The 21,394-nt window shown below is 41.2% G+C and overlaps 2 protein-coding genes across 2 annotated transcripts in view; one reads left to right on the top strand and one right to left on the bottom strand.

The window, feature by feature from the left end:
- The window catches only part of PDE6B (phosphodiesterase 6B), a 29,695-nt gene extending 13,045 nt beyond the window's left edge, over window positions 1–16,650 (bottom strand). Inside the window, exons 1-15 of the mRNA XM_038401902.2 lie at window positions 15,954–16,650; window positions 13,840–13,992; window positions 12,212–12,301; window positions 11,096–11,236; window positions 9,810–9,884; window positions 9,666–9,730; window positions 8,110–8,176; window positions 7,873–7,920; window positions 7,538–7,687; window positions 6,090–6,233; window positions 5,004–5,069; window positions 4,208–4,354; window positions 3,521–3,628; window positions 1,816–1,925; window positions 708–795 (exon numbers count right to left, since the gene is read on the bottom strand). Coding sequence (XP_038257830.1) covers window positions 708–795; window positions 1,816–1,925; window positions 3,521–3,628; window positions 4,208–4,354; window positions 5,004–5,069; window positions 6,090–6,233; window positions 7,538–7,687; window positions 7,873–7,920; window positions 8,110–8,176; window positions 9,666–9,730; window positions 9,810–9,884; window positions 11,096–11,236; window positions 12,212–12,301; window positions 13,840–13,992; window positions 15,954–16,376 — 1,875 coding nt within the window. The 5' untranslated portion in view covers window positions 16,377–16,650. The remainder of the gene's footprint in view (window positions 1–707; window positions 796–1,815; window positions 1,926–3,520; window positions 3,629–4,207; window positions 4,355–5,003; window positions 5,070–6,089; window positions 6,234–7,537; window positions 7,688–7,872; window positions 7,921–8,109; window positions 8,177–9,665; window positions 9,731–9,809; window positions 9,885–11,095; window positions 11,237–12,211; window positions 12,302–13,839; window positions 13,993–15,953) is intronic.
- Window positions 1–21,394, top strand: part of LOC119855591 (purpurin) — a 47,096-nt gene that overhangs the window by 2,644 nt on the left and 23,058 nt on the right. The gene's annotated exons all lie outside the window — the stretch shown is intronic.

The following is a 21,394-nucleotide window of genomic DNA, read 5'->3' as shown; positions in this document are numbered from 1 at the left end:
GGATATAACTGGACTCCCATTGTCTTTAATGGGAGTTTGCTTGAGGTAAAAGTTAAACTGAGTGAGTTTGTTACGATTTGGCCCATAGAGGCGGACAGATGGCCAGTCAATGTTTCACTGTCCCTAGCTAGAGGATTGAAAGTTCGAGTTAGAGGGAATGTCTGCATTACAGGGAAGTATTCACAGGCTTCACTATTTGGAAGGTTTCAGAATAGCAGCTGTGTTAGGAAGTGTCTGATAAACCATGGGAGTTGAAGATTGTCTTTTACAGGATTAGAGCTGCGTGAACCCCATGTCGTCTGCTTTCAGTTGAATCACACGCATGGATTATATTAAGGGGAAAAGGCTCACAAGTCTCCAGAGCAATCTGGGGCTGATTTGTTTCTCTTGTATAGTGTGGTAGCACCTGAAGCCCCATTATGGTAGGGAAGGTAAAACAGTTTTGAGAAGGAAAGCAGCTGAACTTTTTAGCTTTTTAATTTTTTAACTAAGGGAAACTTTGTCATTTTAACCGAATCTCACTTTGACTTTGGAGTTGGGTCACATGAAAAACTTTAGCTGACCTGGTGGAACATATGCAACGCCTGAAAGGTCTAAACCCTAGTAAAATATTGGCACAACCCCCTGCAAAGTGAAACTGCAAAGTGTTAATTAAAATTCAACTGAAAGTAAATCAAATGCCTCTATTAATAATGTGCATCACAAACCTCTTCTGAAAGCAAGAACTTTCCAAATTCCAAGTGATGTCTCTCTAAAATTGATGATCCATGAAGCTTTGCTAAAGGATGTTGAGATCTAATTGTATAAATAAAAAAATTCAAAATTTAGTGCAACACTAATAAACTCGGGAGTTTTACCGTGTGCCTTATTTTAATATTTCGCTTTTTTACGCTTTAGGTCTAGGTTTAACTAGTAGATAAAGGGTTAATTGATAATATTTTAAATAATTGGCTTATTAATTGATCAAAAGATTCTTATGGCCTTTAACCAGAGTTAACACTCTTTACTGCAGTAGTTATGAATCATCTAAACACCTATTCATGTCTAACATCCGTATATCTTTTATTAACCATTAAAAAATGACCCTCATTATAAAGTGTGAATTCAATATATTTTATTGATTTAAAACAACAGCAAAAGCAGCAGACCTTGCACACTTTCCTAGATTTTATTGAACACCTGCGAAATCCCAGTGCAAAGCCCTGATAGTCAAATCTTTGCACACAGCTCCCTTTGTACAGGGAGTGAGTGTGAGCGAGGTCCACCACCTCATGAGAACACTATGGCAATAAACCCAGCAAGCACCATGCGGGTGCATTACTCATCTAGCCACTGAAATAGTGAGCTTGTGTGGTGTTCTTTGCTGTACGCTTTCCCCTAGACTAAAACCATGAGCAGAATGTCTGATGTAGCAGAGAGTAACTATCCATGGTACACTGATCCAATTTGCTGCTTAGAATCCTAGCGTGGTCATTGCGACCATGTCACTCCCGGCTCCCGCTTTGAAGCGCAAGCTTTGTGGTGTCATGCATAGCATTTGGCCTCCACCTCTAGTATCTCCCTAGCTTAACGCTCTTTTGGCCAAACACCAATTGCCCTGCTATAGAACGACAACTTCCACAGCACTGAGAGAGTGTGAATTTACCGACCTAAAAAGAAAATCAATTGCAGGAGTGGCCTGCGGAAGAGAGGAAGTTGTTCCAAGCGTTAGATAGTAGGAACAGGATGGATGTGGTGTGAATTCAGTTCGATGCTACTCCACCACTATATACAAACAACAAATAGAATAATTTAAAGCAATAGAAAAGTGCCTACTTCATCTGATAAAGGTTGTTGGTGCCCCTGTGATCAATATCATGACACAAAGCTGCAGTTACCATTGCAAGGGCTTCAAGGTCTGTGTAGTAACGCTTCAGTTTGCCAGTCTAGGGGGAGAAAATTAAAAGCTTGCATGAGTCTTTCTGATACACTATAAATCAGAGTGAATCTGCTAGGAGAGTAGGAGTCTATATCCAAAACACAATTAAAGACCTAAGCGTGGAATTTATGAGGCTACATACTAGAGAGAATCCAGCGTAAACCCTTGGGGTTGGGAGAACATGGCCCCTTTAAATGTTTTTCGTCGTGGGGAGGGGAGGCCATGGATAAAAAGTGAAGAAAACAGAATCCTGGAAAGGACAGGGCGGCCGATAGGGGACACCCCAGGACAGCCGCCAGGAGGAGCACTGTGCCCGAGAACAACAGGCCGGAGGTGAACCCAGTATCACCGCTGCCCAGAGAGGCATGAGTACAGAGGCTTGTGACGCCATGGGAATAAGTTAAGTGGGGAAGTTGTCGCTCTGTGTGGCTTTGCAGAGAGCGGCAGAAGAGGGCACCGGAGGGGGTTGTTGGGGAAAATTCACCAGCTCTTAAGATGACCAGAAACTCCCAAGAATCATCATTGAACTTTGCTCAGGACTCCTGGTCGCTGTGTGGAGACACACTGCTCAGTGTCTGCTCTTTCAGACTGTGCTACTACTGAATATGTGGGTCCTTCATTTGGCTGTAACCCCGTTCCAGTGTTTCCTCTATACTCCCCCTTTTTGTTTGTCTCCTCTCATCCCTCTGTAAATTAATATCTCCTTTTATTATATCTATTGTACTTTTCCTGTGTGGTGTGTTTGTTCACTTTGGGGGTTTGGAACAGGTGCTCCTGGGGTGGAAGGAATTTTTCCTGCTGCATTCCTGCTCGCGCCCTCTCTTGGGCAGAATTCCCTGCAAAGCAGACGCTATCTTGGCCACGAGGGCACTAAAGTTACACTAGAATTAGTATAAGAATTGCAGAAAGAAAAGGGGAAAAACATTGCAATATCAGCGCATGTGTGTATTTTAATTACATATATGAGAGATCCTTATCACCGAGGCATCTGAATGCCATATTGATCTTATCCACACCCATCCCCTCCTGAGATGGAGTTAGAGGAGAAGCACCTCCCACAGGTGAGCTGAAACTGTCTAGGCAAAGCTCTTAGTTAAACCTAGCAAGAAGCTCCATTGCCCCAGGAGAATTCAGGGAAGCATTATGTCTAATTCCTGTTGCAGCTCCCTAGCAGTTCAGAAAGTGAGCTGGTCCTGCTATATCATAGAAGCATGCACCAGGCCTGGGACTGGCTGGTCTTGTTTTCTCCTCCATTTAGGACCAGTCAAGTTCAGCTGTTGAAGGGAAAGGTTCTGCGAGAACAGCTGTTCTTGGTTCTGAACTTGGGGTCTGCTCTGCTCTTAGAGCTAAAGGACAATGTTCATCACCTAAAAGTAATATCAGGGTCATAAATTTACGTGGACCAGCCTCTAGAAGGGGACGGAAGGCTCTACTTGCCTTAACTTTTGTATATTTTATGAATAAGATTTTTTCCAGAAAGGACTTTGGCAGATACTTGTAAGAAAATGCATAAGATTTCTACTCACAACATATGAGTAGTGGTAAATAGAACTATGTTGTGGAGTTAAGAGGAAAAACATAGTAGTCGTACATAAGATATACCATTAAAAGCGTGAACATAGTCTGTGCTACATTGAAGCCATGCCGCCAGTTGTGGTACGTAATCTTTCTGTAACCCTTGCTGACAGAATACATGAATCTTACCAGCACCTGTCAAATAGAAGAACAGTGAGCAGAATTCAGATTAGTCTTAGTCTATCTCAGCAAAAATAGCGAGGAGTCCCTGTGGCACCTTAGAGACTAACACATTTATTTGAGTATAACCTTTCGTGGGCTAAAACAAACTTCATCAGATGCATGGAGCAGGTATAATGAGAGTGGCCCATTTCAAACAGTTGACAAGAAGGTGTGAGTAAAATAGGGGAAGAGCGTCTTTCAGAGTGGTAGCCGTGTTTGTAGATCCTTGATGATGCCCTGGAGATGTTTTAGTTTGGGGCTGTAGGTGACGGCTAGTGGCATTCTGTTACTTACTTTGTTGGGCCTGTCTTGTGTGTACCCTTCTGACTCTGTCAATCTGTTTCTTCACTGTTTCTTAATGCCATTCCTGAGACCCATTTTCTGTTATTTTTTCACCTAGCATTTCAGTATTGTAATTAATAATAATTATAATAAAATAAATAAATAAAAATAACTATAAATCAATAGCCTCTGTACCCTCCCAGTGGGACTTACTAATTTGGGAGTCCCCAAGCATGATTCGATAACATCTCACCAGAAACCGACACCTACCTCTTGTGGGATCTGGAACTTTTTCACCACCCCAAGCTCGTAGTACATCTGAATTCCACACTTCACAAGCTCTATTTCAGTGCACTTGAAATCGGAGAAGTGGAACTCATAGATCTCAGATTGAATGGGGTCTGGCAGTTCTTCTTTCTGAAAAAGGAACAGCTTGTCTTTTTTCCGTGCTGCGTGTGCCATTCCACAAAAAACCGCACATGGTCTTCTCAAAAACGCCACCAAATTATTGCTACTCCATTCTTTCATATTAATCAAATATCTGTACTGCAATGTGCTTTTCAGGTAAAATGAAGACAAAAAGGTTTCTTCCAATGACAATCCATTTTGTTTTCTCTGCTGGTATTTATATTCCTCTCGAAGTGGATTTCATATGTCAATGTCAAAGTCAAATGTGGTCATGGACTGGAGAAAGAAGCCAGTGGTAGACCTAGGTATATATTGGCTCTGGGTAGCGAAATGAGTGGAGGATCCTAGGTGTTGAGCTGGTTGTCAGAAGGATTTATTCTTTAGGGGCTCAATTGTGCTGGTTAGGTAGTGCGTTGAGCCGGGGTAGTGCAAAACAGGGTGCTCCCAAGAACTCTAGAGGGCATGCCGTCTAATGATACTATCCTAGGTTATGCCACATGCCTGTACAACTGGAAAGGAGGGAGTTCTGTGCTTTCTGTTGGGAGATAACCAGATACTATTCCGAGGGTGTCAATATAAGAATTTGCATAGGTTTCTCCTACATCTCCCTAAGAAATTCTTATTTGCCTTTAATAATCAACTGCGCACGGGAACTCACCAGTAGTACTGTCAATTCATCTTCTTCACATTCCATTGGTTCTTTCCCCAGCCTCTCTCTTGTTGGCTGCAGAGATCACGCACATGTTAATTTTACGAGCAATGCCACAATCAACACTAAAGCTGCATGCGTTTTGGTGGTATATAGTCCAACTTCCAAATATATGTTATCGTCTGAACATTACTTACATTTCTGATCTTAAGGCGCAGTTTGAGTTATAAAGTGACTCTGAGAGTGGCGGGGTGGGTTCCAAAGTGCAGTACATCACTCATCTCAATAGAGAACTTGCCTCATTGAAAAGTGAAAAACCTGTTTGTCCTCCAAACTCACTCTGGGGACTGACCCTCAAGCCGCATCACAAAAAGACCTGTAAACTCAGCTAAACTCAGACTTTGCTTTCAATGAAATCTGTGGAAACGCAGCTATGTGTACTGAGGAATTGATTTGTCCCGCAAAGTTGCTTACCCCTGATAAGACCCAAGAAGGAAAGAACCCATTTCAACTTTCTGACTGTATGGTGCGTTTGAAATGCTAGCATTGAAATATGTTCTTAAGACTAAGCATTGACCATTTGCTTTTCCTTAGCTTGGAACGCTGCCCAACAATAGTGTGGCATGCTGAGGGAGTGATTGTCCACAGGGCAGCTGTCCCACCCCAGCGGTGACTGTATCTCAGTAGTAAAGTGTAGCTGTATGTCTGAAGCTTGTTTAAAATTAATTGCAGAAGTTCTTCAGCTATGCCATTCTTTCTGGTCAGCTGTGGTTGAGCTAAGCATTACTAGCTTCAATACTCATATCAAGAGTCATCTCTCTGTGCAAATCTTAGCTAATGGAGCTCTGGAAGCTCCCTGGAATTAACTACATGGATCTGTCCCTATTAAAGGTGGTATCACAGCTCTGGCAATGGTGGGGCAGGAGAGAATTAAGGGGCTATTATGTAATGGAAGGTCACTCTGTGGTGATGGGTGCCTAGGAAGTATACGTAATAAAACACACTTTGGAACAAAGCATGAATATAAATTCAAGTTCTTTCAGGTGGAGTTGCTATTTAAGCGTGAAACATTTTTTATAAACATAAAAGACGTACGAGGATTTCCTGAATTTCATCCTTATCACACTTCACGTGGTACAGAACCATGTCCTGAGCAATGTCCTTGCGATTGTCCAGCTTGTTCATCTTATCGTAAGTATCCGTGTTGAGGACCGACCAGCCCAGGAACTGGGTCAAAGACTTAAAAAAAGACAAGAAACAGTGGAACAATCCTTAAGCATATTAAAGCATGTCATTGATGTCTATTTGTTTATTTCTAGGGAAAACATCATCATGGTTTAACACATCTTATTATCAAAAGATTTACAGATGGATGTGAAAAAAAGTCCTCCCTTCCTCCCTCCCTTACTGCAAAAGACAGCACAGTCGCTTAGTATATATGGCCCAATATCTTTAAATAAGGTGGTTTTAGTCTGCAAACGTAAACTGCCATACTGCTATTAAATTCATTGGCATTACAAGTTGCTCTTTGAGAAATGAGAACCTTTCCACTTCCTGAGTAGTAACAAAGATCCTGTTCTTGCAAATTTTGATTGCGAATGCTTGCTTGAGTGAGTAATACCTTGGTAGCCTTTGTGACTAATCATGTGAGTAATGATTACTTCTAAGTAAAGGTTTCAGGATCAATCATAAAACTTTAAAGGTAACATTCATGTTTTCTCTAGAGAGACATTAGCACTGCAAGACGAGTCATTCAGCAGAGATACTGGGAAACAGGCTGAAGACATAACAGGTTGTTAAACAAAGTTAGGTCTAGACTTTACTCGAATTATGTAGCTCTCTTGTCTTCCTTTTTCTTATAAAAAGAAAAGGAGTACTTGTGGCACCTTAGAGACTAACAAATTTATTAGAGCATAAGCTTTCGTGAGCTACAGCTCACTTCATCGGATGCATTTGGTGGAAAAAAAATGCCTCATCCTTTGAGGGAACAAGTGTCCCGCTGGTTGGCTGGAAATAAATCAAAAGACCTCAAACGAAAGTGGTTTCTTTTGGCCTGAAAGTCTTTCAAACTGTGCTGAGCACCAGAAAACTGAGTCAGCTGCATAGGTGCGCTGCAGGTGCTCAAAGAGCTATTTACTGTCAGCATACACTTAACCCTTTGCTGAGATGTTTGTCCAGGCTGCACAATTGTGTCTATACTGTAGAGGATCAAGGGGTCAGGATTTAGAAATATTATCGCAATAAATAATAGGATGGTGATATTGCGAATGATCTCTCTTGTTCTGTTTCAGTGTATAGCATCTAGATATTCAAAATGCATGACAGGTATTGTACAATTCCCTTAGTTGGGCATGTCATCACAAAATCTTCATTGCCTAAAATCTCTATGAATCAATTTCTGAGACCTAGAGCTACTAGGTTACACCTTCACAAACAAAAAAAATATTCGGGGTTGCAAAACATTGGAGACCACATTTACTGCTCAGAACTACTGGGTCCCATTTAACATATAAGCTACTTTCGGACCTGGTAAGTACTTGTACCTCCATGAGAGTCTCATCCTGTTCATCAAAGGGCTTCCCATCTTTTCTGTTGTAAAATGTGGCAACACCAACAATTTCTTCTTTTTTGTTTACTATTGGCATAGATAATACATTTTTGATAGTCCATCCTGAGTCATCTATAGGACCTTCCTTGAAGCAACAGCAAAGAGAAACACGTTGACTATATAAAAATGTATTTTCTAAATGCTTCAGTGCTTTTGTTGTAAACTCAGTAATGCCAAAAGTTATAGGAATTTGTACGTATAAAAAGTTAACCTAAATTACATTTATGTTAACAATTCTGTTTTTAACAGTTTTAACAACTTTCACAGTACCTGAAATTTAAACATCTCATCTGCAGTGGCATTCATAATGTTGCAGATCTAGAAGATCATAAAAATATTTCATTTTACAAAGAAGTTGCATAAAGTTCAATTATCGCCTTTCCAAAATAATCAATTTTAAATCTAGTTAAAGCAGCTGAGTTGATCGACCTTCCATTGCTGGAAGTAAAAATTAATTTCACTTTCTGAACTCCTCAATGAAGGAGTAAAATACTTACAAATACTTACAAAGCCACTTTCAGCTACATATGTTGGGAGTCCAGTAGCAAGTGCCCAGTGATCTGCTGTTGGATTTCTGAATAAAACAAAAATGTGTATATAATAAAAAAAATGGAGACTATATATATTTCATGGAGATTTTTGTGGAGCTGAAACATATCTGGTTAATCGTGCAACATGCACTTACACATCTAATCCTTAGTCAGCCAGGTAGTCCTGTTGATTTCAAAGGATCTACTTGTATGAGTTAAAATTCATAGGCTCAGACTCTTATCAACAGATGAGGCAAGTGATGAGTTTGAGGATTCAAAGGGTTCAATATTGCATGGGGTATTCCAGTCATTTCCCAGTTTTTCATCTTGACTGTACTAAAGTGTAACTAGATAATGAAGTGGGACTGGTTGTGTATTTAGTGGTTTAAAACTTCAATATGGAACAAGAAAGAAAGAAAGAAAGAAAGAAAGAAAGAAAGAAAGAAAGAAAGAAAGAAAGAAAGAAAGAAAGAAAAGGGAAATGTAACAAGCCTAGTCTTGCAGACCTTGTGGAGGAGGGCACCATCAAAATTAAACAGATACAAAACAATAGATGACCAAGAGGTAGTCAGGACTTATAGCCCTAGATGTTTTTAAAAATAGGCTAGGTGACATAATCCCTGTTCCACACTAGTGCCACTAGCATTCTTGTGCTCTGATTAAGGTGGGATTTTCACAAGGAGAGACAACTATCTTGAAGAACTGAGAGTGCGTGCATATGCCATGTCTAGGAGACTGCATGGAGGAGGGCGAGACCAAAGTGGAAGGAGGCAACCAAGGGCTGATAAAGGAGGTAGCACGGTACATGGACAGGCATCTCAAAAGGTGCCTCATAAGGGAAATTATGAGGGGGAAACAAATACTGATTGAAGTGGGTGGTTAGCGGATGCTAGTAGTAGGTTCAGGGAAGGGACTGACCAGGTTCAAACTAGGAGTGCCATTTCTCGGCAGCAATCATTTCGAGGGTGAGGAAATTTCATACGGGGCAAGCTAAAGCAGAAGGCTGTTACAGGCATCAAATCAAGAGACAGCAAAGGCCGACATTAAAGATCTCATGGCAAGAATAAAGGATGGTTTCTAGACCTGTCAAACCAACAAGAATTACTGAGCGTGGACGTAGGGCATGGAAGGAAGAATGGGCTTTGAGGCAGAGCCTATGCGATGGGGACAGAGGACCTAGCAGTAATTGAAAGGGTTAGGAAAGGGGACTTTTGAATGGGAGGATGGGAAAAATGGTGATGTAGGATAGAAGTGGATAGGAATGGAAAGGTGGACTTGTGTATCTACAGAAGTGGTGACTTTTCTTTTGAGTGGGTGCCTTAAGAGTGATAAAAGGGCCTGCTTGTTAAATTCTATTCTGAATTTCTGATAAATAGAAGCAACCAACAAATACTGATACGTGTTTAACCCTACAATTACATGTTCCCTTGTTACTTCAGCTGTCACCCTATACTGTTCAGATCTTATCAGGCTATGATACCGATAGGCAACGGAAATAGCTCTAGACAAGGTACTAAAGAGTTGCTTACTCACGGGATAACTTTAATATCTTCCTTTCCATGTAGGATATAATCAACGACTTTGTAAAAGACTATTTCCTACAAAGAAAAAATGCTGGTTCAAGCTCATGGTGAGAGTAAACTGTTAGGGGAATGAGATAGTAGGTCATTCACTTACTCTGCCATCTGGAGTCCGAGGTCCGGAATAAGGTGGAACTTCACCCATTAGAACTGGCCACAGGTCGAAAAAATCCTGTTTTTAAAAACACCCCAAAACTTTTACTTTTAATACGTATAAATAAGTGCATCTGCGGTAGGATATAGAAACAGATGGGGATCTACTACTGCTATTATAATTTGCCTCTATGATGCTCTCTAAATTAAACCAAAACTTATATTAAAAACATTAATGTTGCCCAATCAAGAGATATTTGCTGACAGCAGGAATGGTGAGATTCTGGTATCGTAAGTTCCATCCCAGGCTCTGGAGCGAGTATTGTCTAGCGGTTGAAACCTTCTGCCACATGCCTTTCAATATCTTTGTCATGTCTCCTTGTCCCAGTCTCTAAGACCTAAGTTGTAGTCCCTTTCCAAACTCCCAGTCAGTTTCTGCCCCCTCCAGTATTAGGTTCTTAGGACACTAGAGAGGCATTTTTTGCATTATACTTTCCATTTAGATAATCATTATCCAGAACTGATTTGTATTTTCACTGTGTGACCAAATGCACCCCTGTATTCACACCCCACCCACTCATAATAATGTTTTTCAAAAATATGCCTCGTAAGGTATCATTTGAAAATTAATAATGTGCGGGTCAATACTAACATGGTAAAATATATGTAACAACATTATATGTAAAGTTATGAATTTTCATCCAAATTACATTGGTGATGTATGTTCAAACCCATGTAGCGCCAATTAGGCAGAACTAGTCTAACAGATCTTAAACAATTGACGAGTTGATGCCTCTAGCTCTCATCACCTCTAATGGGCCATCACCTATAAAGTGGCCATTCTTTGTCAAGGAAACAGATCTGCAGACAGGACCTATAGCTGGACAGTGCTAAAGACAGGTTTTTGGGGAAAATCCAGGACTGGGAGTGTGTTGGGTCACCCTGCAAGTGAGAACCAAGGCTGGTGGAAGCCAGAGCTGGTTGATGTGTGCTGAAAGGCTCCTTGGGTCAGAGCTTCAGGACCAAGGCTCTGGCTACACACACTCAGGGTATGACCATCATGCTGAGAGGTTATTTGTGAGCAACCTAAGTTGGAAGCTACAACAGTAAATCATTGTGAGGCGCCCAAGGTTGCAGGTCAGGGTGATACTGCCCCCAATGGTCTGGAATGCACTCTGAAATTTCATACACTGCGAAGCCAAAAATTAATGCCAGAACTTGCCCAATTCACCGTTAGGAGAAACCTAAAGACCCTTGCTGTGTTATCTTGCCATTCACATGAATCCTCACCTTCTGTTTGGTCCTATCCAGAAGGCCCACTGAATATCTATCACAGTTCAAATATGCTCTCACTGTGTAAAAAGCTTTGTGGAACTGCCTCTCGATATCCGTCAGCTCCTCAAATACCTTATTAGCTGACCACAACAGCACCTGAAGAATAAAATCAATTCTGTAGACCATTCCTCCTGGAAAGCTAACTATACTTGAAACAATAAGTCATTAATACTTAGAAATTATAGAGTTCTAGAAATGCAACAATACAGTATTTTAAAGTCTCCTAACTACGTCTTGCAGCTCGGCTAGCAGAGTGCGACTTTTTTATTGACCTCATTGGGAGCAGAGTTCAACCAACATTCAGCATTTTTGTAAAATCCACTTTCGAGCTGTGTGATGCAAAATTGAATAGTCCTCAAAAACCAAAACTCAAGTCCCATCACGTGGAACCATACTGATCTCAAACTTAGGTCAGAGTTTGCACCTTTCAAGTCACAGCAAAGCCTTCTATGACTTTCCTAGGATAACTAGTAGCAGTAGTAACCTGTCTTTCTTTCCTCTGTTAACCAGCAAAAAGGGTGGAGGGGAAGGAGAAGGACGCATCCACTCCTGAGGTGTGATGACTTTGTCAAAAGTAGCGCAGCTATTTGCTGACAGTAGAGACTAATGATTCCTTGGTTCAGTTGCAGTTTTGAAAGATACTATACCAGGATATATTCCCTTCTCCCCACTCTAGTCTTGATCCCCTGCTCCTATCAACCTCTACTGCTATAGCTAAAACTCCAATATTAATACATATTAGTTAACCTTACACTAGATAACAGGAAAATTATACAGATCCTTAGTAATTATGTGTAATTAACATTTTTGTTTAGCTGAATTAAAGAGCAAGTAATGTAAATGTTGAATAATGTCATAAATAAGAAATACTAATAGAATGGACAAACGGTTCTACCACTCAGAAAAACGAATCCCTAATCCTGCCCTCATCTGAGCATTCATGGACCCATGCGAGTACCCATGTGGAGCCTACTGAATCTGAGAGGCTAGTTAGGCTGGCTGATGGTGTAGGAGAAATATCTGTGAACCTAGACAATGAAACAGTTACTGGGATTGGCCTCTTTATCTTACCTGGCCTCGTCGAGTCTCACAATTGTGAAGATAACTCAAATGATAAATTTTCAGGTTTAAGGAGGCAAAATTCAGATACTTCAGGAAAAGCTGAAATGGAAAACAGTCACTGTTGTGTTTAACCAGTAGCCCTGGAGGTGGCTTTCATAATACTGCTACAACGAAGTTAGTCTCTCTATCAAACACACACCAAGCAACCCATGTCTATGCTTTGCTTTGTGCTGATGTAAGTGGAGCCTTGTTATGAGTGTGATTTGTCCTGGTAATTTATTGAGGTAAGCTGCACCAATTTAAGACCATTTTACAACACAGACATTGTGGGCTACAGCAGTGTCAAAGTTGTTTCATTTGCAGACTCCAAACAAATTGTGAATAGATGTGTATCCCTTTGCACATTCAACTGGTTGTCTGCGGGGGGTAGGGGGGGACCTTTTGTAGTGATAATCAAGTTGGGCCATTTCCAGCACATTAAAATAAAACTAGGAGGGGAATAAACAAACGGAAATAGTTTTACTTGCAACAAATCCCATTGCCAACTCTGTCCACATATCTATTCAGGGGACACCATCATAGGGCCTAATCACATCAGCCACACTATCAGAGGCTCGTTCACCTGCGCATCTACCAATGTGATATATGTCATCATGTGCCAGCAATGCCCCTCTGCCATGTACATTGGTCAAACTGGACAGTCTCTATGTAAAAGAATAAATGGACACAAATGAGACGTCAAGAATTATAACATTCAAAAACTAGTCGGAGAAGACTTCAATCTCTTTGGTCACTCGATTACAGACCTAAAAATGGCAATTCTTCAACAAAAAAACTTCAAAAACAGACTCAAGAGAGAGACTGCTGAATTGGAATTAATTTGCAAACTGGACACAATTAACTTAGGCTTGAATAAAGACTGGGAGTGGATGTATCATTATACAAAGTAAAACTATTTCCCCATAAAGAAAAGGAGTACTTGTGGCACCTTAGAGACTAACAAATTTATTTGAGCATAAGCTTACATGAGCTACAGCTCACTTCATCGGATGCATCGGCAAATGAAACCTATTTCCCCATGTTTACTCCCCCTTCCCCCCCCCCCCCCCCGCTGTTCCTCACACATTGTTGTCAACTGCTAGAAATATCTTACTTTGATTATCACTACAAAACATTCCCTCCAGCTCTCCTGCTGGTAATAGCTCACCTAACTGATCACTCGTTACAGTGTGTATGGTAACACTCATTGTTTCATGTTCTCTGTTAGATGGAAAAGTGGATGAACAGAGTTCAATTATAAATGTTTCACGTGTTTGGCACAGCATTTAACAGCGTGTGAGAAACGGCTCTAAACTCGGGCTTCTGAGGTAATGATAACACTTAAAGGTTTAGACCTGTAGATGGGAGTATGCACATGCTTTTGATTGATCAGAAAAACAGAATGCCTTTTCTGGGATCAGAAACTTTATTTTCAATCATCTTTCTCAGACCCATAAACATAAACATGAAAAGATGTTTAAAAGCACTGGTCTATGGTAAGGGAATTGGAGTGTAGCTAAGCTCTTGCGAACAAACCTATTCTAGATGAGTCTATATATGATAGAAATAGACCTACTCTGGCTCTTTTGGACACTTACACTTTCATCAGAGCTGGTGAAGAACGGGCCATGCATCTTATTAATGGCCATGATCACAGCAACTAGATCTTTGCCATTCGTAATGGGAGTTGCAAGGATGTTCCTTGTAGTGTATTCGGTGAGTTCATCAACAAATCTGCTGAACTGAGTGCACTGTTTAAAAGTGAACAATAAAAAACAAAGAACAATCCAAAATGTGAGTAATCTTTTAGCCAGAGAAATCTCCTCCGTGAAGTAAGCTGAAGGAAGTTTGGCCTAAAATGTATTTTACAAAGTACTGTAATAAATAAAACAATGAAGACACACTATTATGGCTCTCTTCGGTAATGTTGATCACTAATTTTGACTCCTGAGGTCTGGATATCACTGATCTAAAATAAAACTGTCTTCTGGACAAAGAACAGATGCTGCCAAGAAGAGATGCGGGGTGGGGGCGGGGGCGGGGGCGGGGGCGGGGGAGAAGACATGGAAAAAAGTTATGAAGACCTAGCCAATGAGCTAGTATCTTTGGTTGAAGCTGTGTCCCCCTATCATCTAGTGCAGGTTTTCTCAACGACCCGTCTGTGGAGCAGCGCCAGTCCCTGAGAGCTACCTGATCTGAGTTCAGGAGGGCAGCAAGCCGATCTCTGGTATCCAAAAGCTTGTGAAATACTCATCTAAAAAAATCTTTTTGAGTCCTCACGGCCTTCCTTATGCTACCAGGTAGATTATGGTATATATGCCTGTGCTTCTACTTCCTTGGCTGACCGGGTAGCTCTCTCCCACCCTGATAGAATATCACATATCTGCAAAGCAGGAGCCTTGAAGCCCAGATTGTTTCAATATGCTGGAGTTTGCATTGTAAGTAGCAGTGATCTACACAGAAAATGCAATTTACCCTCCATAAGATAGACCTACCATGAGTGCACACACTGGGTACAAGTAATGACAAGGAATGACAATAGTGACAGGTTTCAGAGTGGTAGCCATGTTAGTCTGTAAAAGCAAAAACAACGAGGAGTACTTGTGGCATATTAGAAACTTAAATCTGATTAAATGGGTTTTAGCCCACGAAAGCTTATACCCAAATAAATTTGTTACTTTCTAAGCTGCCACAAAGACTCCTCGTTGTTTTTATTATTTAAGGTGAAACTTACAAGATATGGAACTTTCGCAGAGGGCTCCCTGCTCTGAAATGCAGAATAAAGAGTAATGGCAAATGTAACTGTTAAAATATTACTTTCCTCTGATTTGCTCTTAGCGCAATGAATGATTACAAACCAAGCCAGCATGTAACATGCTACTCTCTAAAACAGGGAAAGTTTGCTAAGGCATTTGAATACTAAGGTGATGAGCTTTGGCTGAATGAACAGACAGATGGCTGAATAGTTATGAGAGAACTATATATGAAGTAATCCTAGCTATCATATTTGGGTCACATGGATTTTAGATTATAACTCAGATTAGCGTGTTTCAGTTTAGATTCAGATGCCTCAACTAGCGTATATAATGCTCACTTTATATAAGGCTATAAAAATAAGAATAGGGAGATGTGTAGGCAAAGTTTATAGCTCACTGATTCTGATAAGAATTCACCTATCAGTGCTAAAGATGGCTCTAATCCTTGGATCACAAAAATGTCTCTGAAAAGCAGTGGCCTGCACTGGATGGTAGAAATTTCCTGTGGTAAAATATTTCTGGACTCTCTCTAAGGGCTTGCAGTTTTTGTTCAGTGCCTCAGGGTGTAGTCAGTGCAGGATTAGACTGTAGTAAGTGTTTGATGCTCTGCTTCTAAAATGACTTTTTTTTAAAACTAGATGAATTTTCCATTTTGAGCCAGTATAAAACGTGACACAACGCATTGTTCTCAGATCGCACAGTCTGACAATTCAATTATTAATTCATATCCATGAAATATTTCAGACAATAAACTGGAAAGTTGTGGGGTTTTTTAAAAGTAAGCATAACAACCATGTCTTCAATTTCCAGCCATATGGTTGGTAGAGTAAATGAGACTTCTATAGCATTGATTTCTGTTATGCCTGTTCATCATTTCCCTTAACTCTACAAACCCTGGTAGAAAGTCTAGTTCTTATGAATCTTTCATTAAAGAAGCAAACCAATGAAAAACCTACCTCATTGACATCCTTGATGTTCATAGTTCTCTTCGTTTGAGCAACATGCCCTACGATGCCCATGTCCAAAGGATAAACTATTTCACAATCTGGCGCCACCAAGCATTCCTCCAGCATGCTGTCTTTCTCAATATTGAAAAGCCTGGTAGCCAGCTCTGGTGTGCCATTTCTTTGCCTGTACATAAAAAGGCTGCAGCGGTCTGCATGGATAAGAGAGCTGATTCTTCTTAGAGTCTTGAAAACAACCTTTTCCATGTTAATGCTTTCCTGCATGTCTTGGATCAACTCAAAAAGTATCTCGCTCTCCTCTGATGTCTGAATGCTGCTCAGGGGCTCTGGTCTCAGTTTCTTATCGAAGTATTGCTTGGCAAAAGCAGGGTTACCATCGAGAAACTTCTCCACATCATCTTCCTTCATACTCATGGTGAAACTCTTAGATTCCCAGATCTTGGGATATGTTATCCCAGAAATACGATCTGTATGAAAAGTGTTCCTCCTTCCGGTGTGCTTCCCAAACAAGAAGAGCTAATGCTCTACGACACTGCCCTTCGAGTGGTCAGGGGTTGACAATACTTTTTAAGCATGAATGTCATTAGAATAGTGTTGAAGGTGAATCCGTGGGAGGACAGGTCTTAAGCAAACAGATTAAATGAACCCTACGAAAGCCGCTAGAAAATGTTTCCCGTTTACCTAACAGGCAAACAAAGTTATGCTTTTAGAATATTTAAGACTACTCTCACTTTTTCCTAGATGGTAAAGATATATTAATCTTCATCAAATGGCTATGTTGATTTAACTTTTTCTGGTAGACCTCTCTCACACTGAAATAAGCTCTTTAGATTCTAATTAAATATACACTGCTCAGGTCTAATCCCTAGCGAACGAGATGCACATCTTATTATTCTTATGCTTGTAGACGATCTCAGAGAAACAGATTTCAGTGAACGTTAAAGCTGTCAGTGAATCTGTTGAGCTTGAATATAAAAGGCTTCGCATAAGCTATTGACAAGATCCCCCCATGTTTACTGGCCACTCTACTAACGCTATAGATAAGTTATATTAAAGACAAATAGCGGTTTAATTCTGACCAGATAAGAGCCTAGATGTCCTGGCAAATTAGATCCCAACTACTCCAGCATTTCGTCACTGAAAGTGAGAGGCAAATTGGGCCAACTCTCTTTCTGGGAAACAGACTGTTCTGCTTCTGGCTGAGACAGAAATGACTCCATAAACAGCATTTCTTGCTGTGCTCAGGCACTTGCAGATCTGGTCCTGGCCACAAGCAACTTACATTCTCAAACATTCACAAACAGTCCAGTACACTGGGCTTGTGGTTTGTAGCAAAAGAGTTAATTTATCGAATACGGTCTAGCCATTCCCAATTAGTACTCGGTCGAGTCAAAATGAGCATCTTTGCAGATGTTCCATGGGGGCTGTGACCCAATTTTCTGGCCACCACAATTGTGTATTTGTTGCTGCTTAGCGGGGGAAATCACAAGCACCTTTAGATCTTGATACAAGCTTTTGGAAGAAAAAGTTGACACCCACTCCATGCTGTCAACTTTCAGTGATCCATTTGGGAAGGTAGACAAATTCCTTTATGGTGGCTAGACATACAAATGGGTGCCAAATTTTGTTACCCTCTTGAAATACTGTGGGACACGTAGTACAGTGTGCCCTTGTTAATACTCTCAAACATATGTAGTTTTCAGTTTGGGAACCTCCTGTACTCATGCAATTATTTTTTAGTTGTCATCACCATCATACCTGAGCATGTGTTAGTCGTCCATCAAATTATGTGACCAACATCTCTGACATCTAAGCGCATGTTTTACATGCTCCCGAAGAGCAGAATTGTGTTTTGGTTTGTGGGATTCTATTAAAATGCCTCTCCATTGGACAAGGCAAGATGAAGAACTGTGCTATAGACAGGGAGTGGAAAGGGACGTTTGTGATGGTCCTGGAGGAAACCTTTCAACAGAGTGGGACAAGCCCTTAGAACTTCCTCGCCATAAAGGACTCTCTGCCTTTTATTGTTGAGTTCCATTGTTTCTGATGAGCAGAGCTCTCAAACACAGTCCTTCTCACCTCAAGATCAGAATTATCTTTTATATATGCCAGGCCAAACCCACTGTGTACCTTGAAAGTAAGGACTGTGACCGTCAACTTGACTTGGTATTCTGTGAGAAGCCAGTGTAGCGGACATCTCTGTTGTGCTTGTGGTAGACAGTGTTGCTGGGATGTTCTGCAGTATTCTGTACTAGTAAGAGTTTCGTAAGTGATGAAGGTGTCATATTCAGGTATATCATGAGGCTGTAGTCCAGCTGAGAGGTGACAAAGATGTGAATCACTGAGGCCAGATCATCTTCCACCAGGATGGGATGGAATGTACTAGCCAACTGGCGATGGTAATATCTAGCACGGGTCATTATTGCTTTTGTGTGAGAGCTTAGTGACAGAAGACTCCAGGGGCATTCCTGAATCTCAGACTGCTTTCCTCTATCTAGTAGCATCACCTATTCCTTGCTCGGCTTTGGTTTCATCCAGCTGATCTTCATGTAGTGTCCAAGCACTGAGAAGTAGCGGTGTTTGTGAGGAAGGCTGTGTAGAGCTGTGTAATCTGCGTATGGCTAGGCTTGTTTATCTTCGTGTCTTACGGAATCAGGGGTCCTGCTTTTCTTCTACAACAGCAGTCTAGCGGCACTACTAGTCCAGTAGTGTAGAGCAGGCTTTATACCATAAGAAAGGTGCCTGAGCCTCGCCATGCATGCAGCTGGAATGTGCTTGAGCTATTTTGGAGATTTACTTGTGCACGAGGTGGAATGCCCCACTAGTTCAGAGAACTGTAGCCCTCCGGTTCTAACACTGACACTTTAAAAAGATTGTCCCCCCGCGAAGGCAAACCTGTTGCATTGCAAGATGACAATACAGCTAATGCCACAGTGAGATACTTTTTAAGGTCATTCTATGGGCCTTTGTCCAAGAGAAGCTACAAATCCCCAATTTTTGTACAAAAAGGTTCATGGCAGGCTCTAACCTCTGCCAGCTCTGAGGGTGTTTTTGCTGCCCCCTTTCACGGGCTCAGCATCTCCATTTCCTCATCAGAACCTTTAGATGGTGCAATAACACAAACCTCTTGAGAGCCTATCTTAATCTCATTTGGTAAGGAACTTTCACTAAAAATTCCTGAGTCCTGCAGTATTAGGCTCTCTAGCGTTGTTTTTGCAACTCACAAAGAATGCAGCCATTCTGAGTGCTACTTGCTGAAGGTGGCAGGATGACGCTCATGCCAATATCACAATTACAGAGATCAGCTGAGGACACTTAGGTGTGACGTGCTTGTGCCCGTTAAAAACCTGGAAACAGTAAAATTCCAGTGGAAGGCCTTAATTGTAGGACTCCATACCCCACGTTCATTGATGTTCGGAGTACAATGCAGGGAATAGCTTTTTTTCACCACAAATAATTGCTGGAGAGATGTCTTTGCTGAGGGGCTGGAGTATTTTAGATTACAGCTTGTCTAATGAGGGCGTAACAATATTTTTATGCACCCAATGGTCAGAAACTTTATATGATCTACATTTTTCTAGTTTTTATACTTGGTAATAATTCATTGAAATCTAAATTTTTTGCAATTGAAATTAATGCACGTCCTGACAAGCGATTTTGAGACATGGTGGACCTCGAATAAGTATTTTAGTGATTTCAGTTTTGAGAAACTGTGCTCATCAGAAGCCACTGATACGGATAATGTGAAAAGAATGCGTAATGCTACAGCAGTGTTCCTGAGGTGCTCAGGGCTGTACATCACATCCGTGGGCCCTCAGCCCGATCTCAGACCCGTTCCCCACCCCCGCAGAGGGGACAATAACCGACAGAGCGGTTGGAGGGCAGGTCAGCCGCGGGAAGGTGGGCAGTCATGCCGGGATCGCAGGCTCTGCTCCGCTCGGCTCTGGCTCCTTCGCCGTTTGTGACCCGTGTGCTGAGCCCACAGCCCCGCCCCTCGCAGGGGCTCATTGGTTGACTGAGCAAGACTGGGGGAAAAAGAAGGGTGGCCGGAATGCCGCCCCTGGAATTCGCAAAAAGAAAAGGAGTACTTGTGGCACCTTAGAGAGTAACAAATTTATTTAAGCATAAGATAAGATGCCTCTGGGTAAAACACTGCAGATTTAGTATTTTCTTAATGACTGGGCTATTAATTGAAAAGAGCCTATGTGCCTTGGTTCCTGGAACACTAAGATTGAGGGTATGTCTACGCTACATTGGCATAGGTCCAGAACTGCAGCTTTGCTTACCTAGGGCTGTAGTGTAGATACTTCCTATATCGTTGGAAGGGATTTTTCTGTCCCTGTAGTTAATCCACCTATCTGAGGCGGTAGAAATTTTCCATCGACCTAGCCACATTTCCAGTGATTGACCTAACTATATCTCAGTGTCTAGACTTTTTTTCACAGCCCTGAGCACTGTAGCTAGGGTCACATAGTTTTTAGGTGTAGACCAAGTCTTTGAAGAAGATAGACTTTCTTAGCTAACATCGGGCAATAAGAAGCGCTAGATACATAATCTGCATTTCGAGGCTTTTATTTCTAAAATCCTTCTTCTCTTATTCTATACCCTTAGCGCAGTGGGACTCCGGTAAATTATTGTGGCTTCTGAGCATCAGTAAAAAAGATTACTTTAAAAGAGACCAAACCTTTCCACCTCTTCATTGAAGTTTAGAAAGGTTGCTAACCATATCTCAGACATGGAAAGAGTGACAACCACATGTCTGAGGTTAAGGCAAAAAAAAATGCAGCACAAGAAAAAAGGTCTTTATAGGGTATCCAGGAAGCACATCTAATCTTTCTTTACAGATACGCATCAAAAGCTAAGCTATTTAGTGAGCCCCTGAAATGCATTCAATGAACTGGAATTTCAGCATGCTCTCTGACTGTGTGACTCAGTAAACAGTCAAACCTGTTCAAAACTGCTCTATGATTGGAAGGTACTGAGACTGACCCGGCCTCCTACTTATCTGCTTCTGCCTTCTATGGCAGCTTGAAGTGTAGTTCATCAACATTTATCAGCATAAGATGTCTGGCACAAAGCATTTAGCTGCTGCAAGTGCATGTGGAATTCCTTTGCCTCTGGCAGTGTGTGTCTCCGACATAGTTTTAGTTCTTTAAATACAACCTCAGGGCATGCATGTGCACCCTGGCTTATCCCTAACTGCACAAGCTGCTAAAAATACCATTTTCTAAAGCACCTTGAGGCCAAGGAGCTATATAAATCATGCTGGAATAGCTCAGAGGAAGCAGTTAAAGTAGACCATGTATTGATACCATCATATATTCCAGACATTCCTAACTTTTAGAAAATGCGTCACAGTAATTTAAATACCTCTGGATTTATTCTGGTACAGACGTTGACTAATTCTAATGTTCCATGAACAGAAAAACAAC

Source organism: Dermochelys coriacea, chromosome 5 (assembly GCF_009764565.3).
Source record: "Dermochelys coriacea isolate rDerCor1 chromosome 5, rDerCor1.pri.v4, whole genome shotgun sequence".
Classification (NCBI taxonomy): Eukaryota; Metazoa; Chordata; order Testudines; family Dermochelyidae; genus Dermochelys; species Dermochelys coriacea.
Note: the sequence above shows the minus strand (reverse complement) of the source record. Positions and strands in the feature narration are given on the sequence as shown.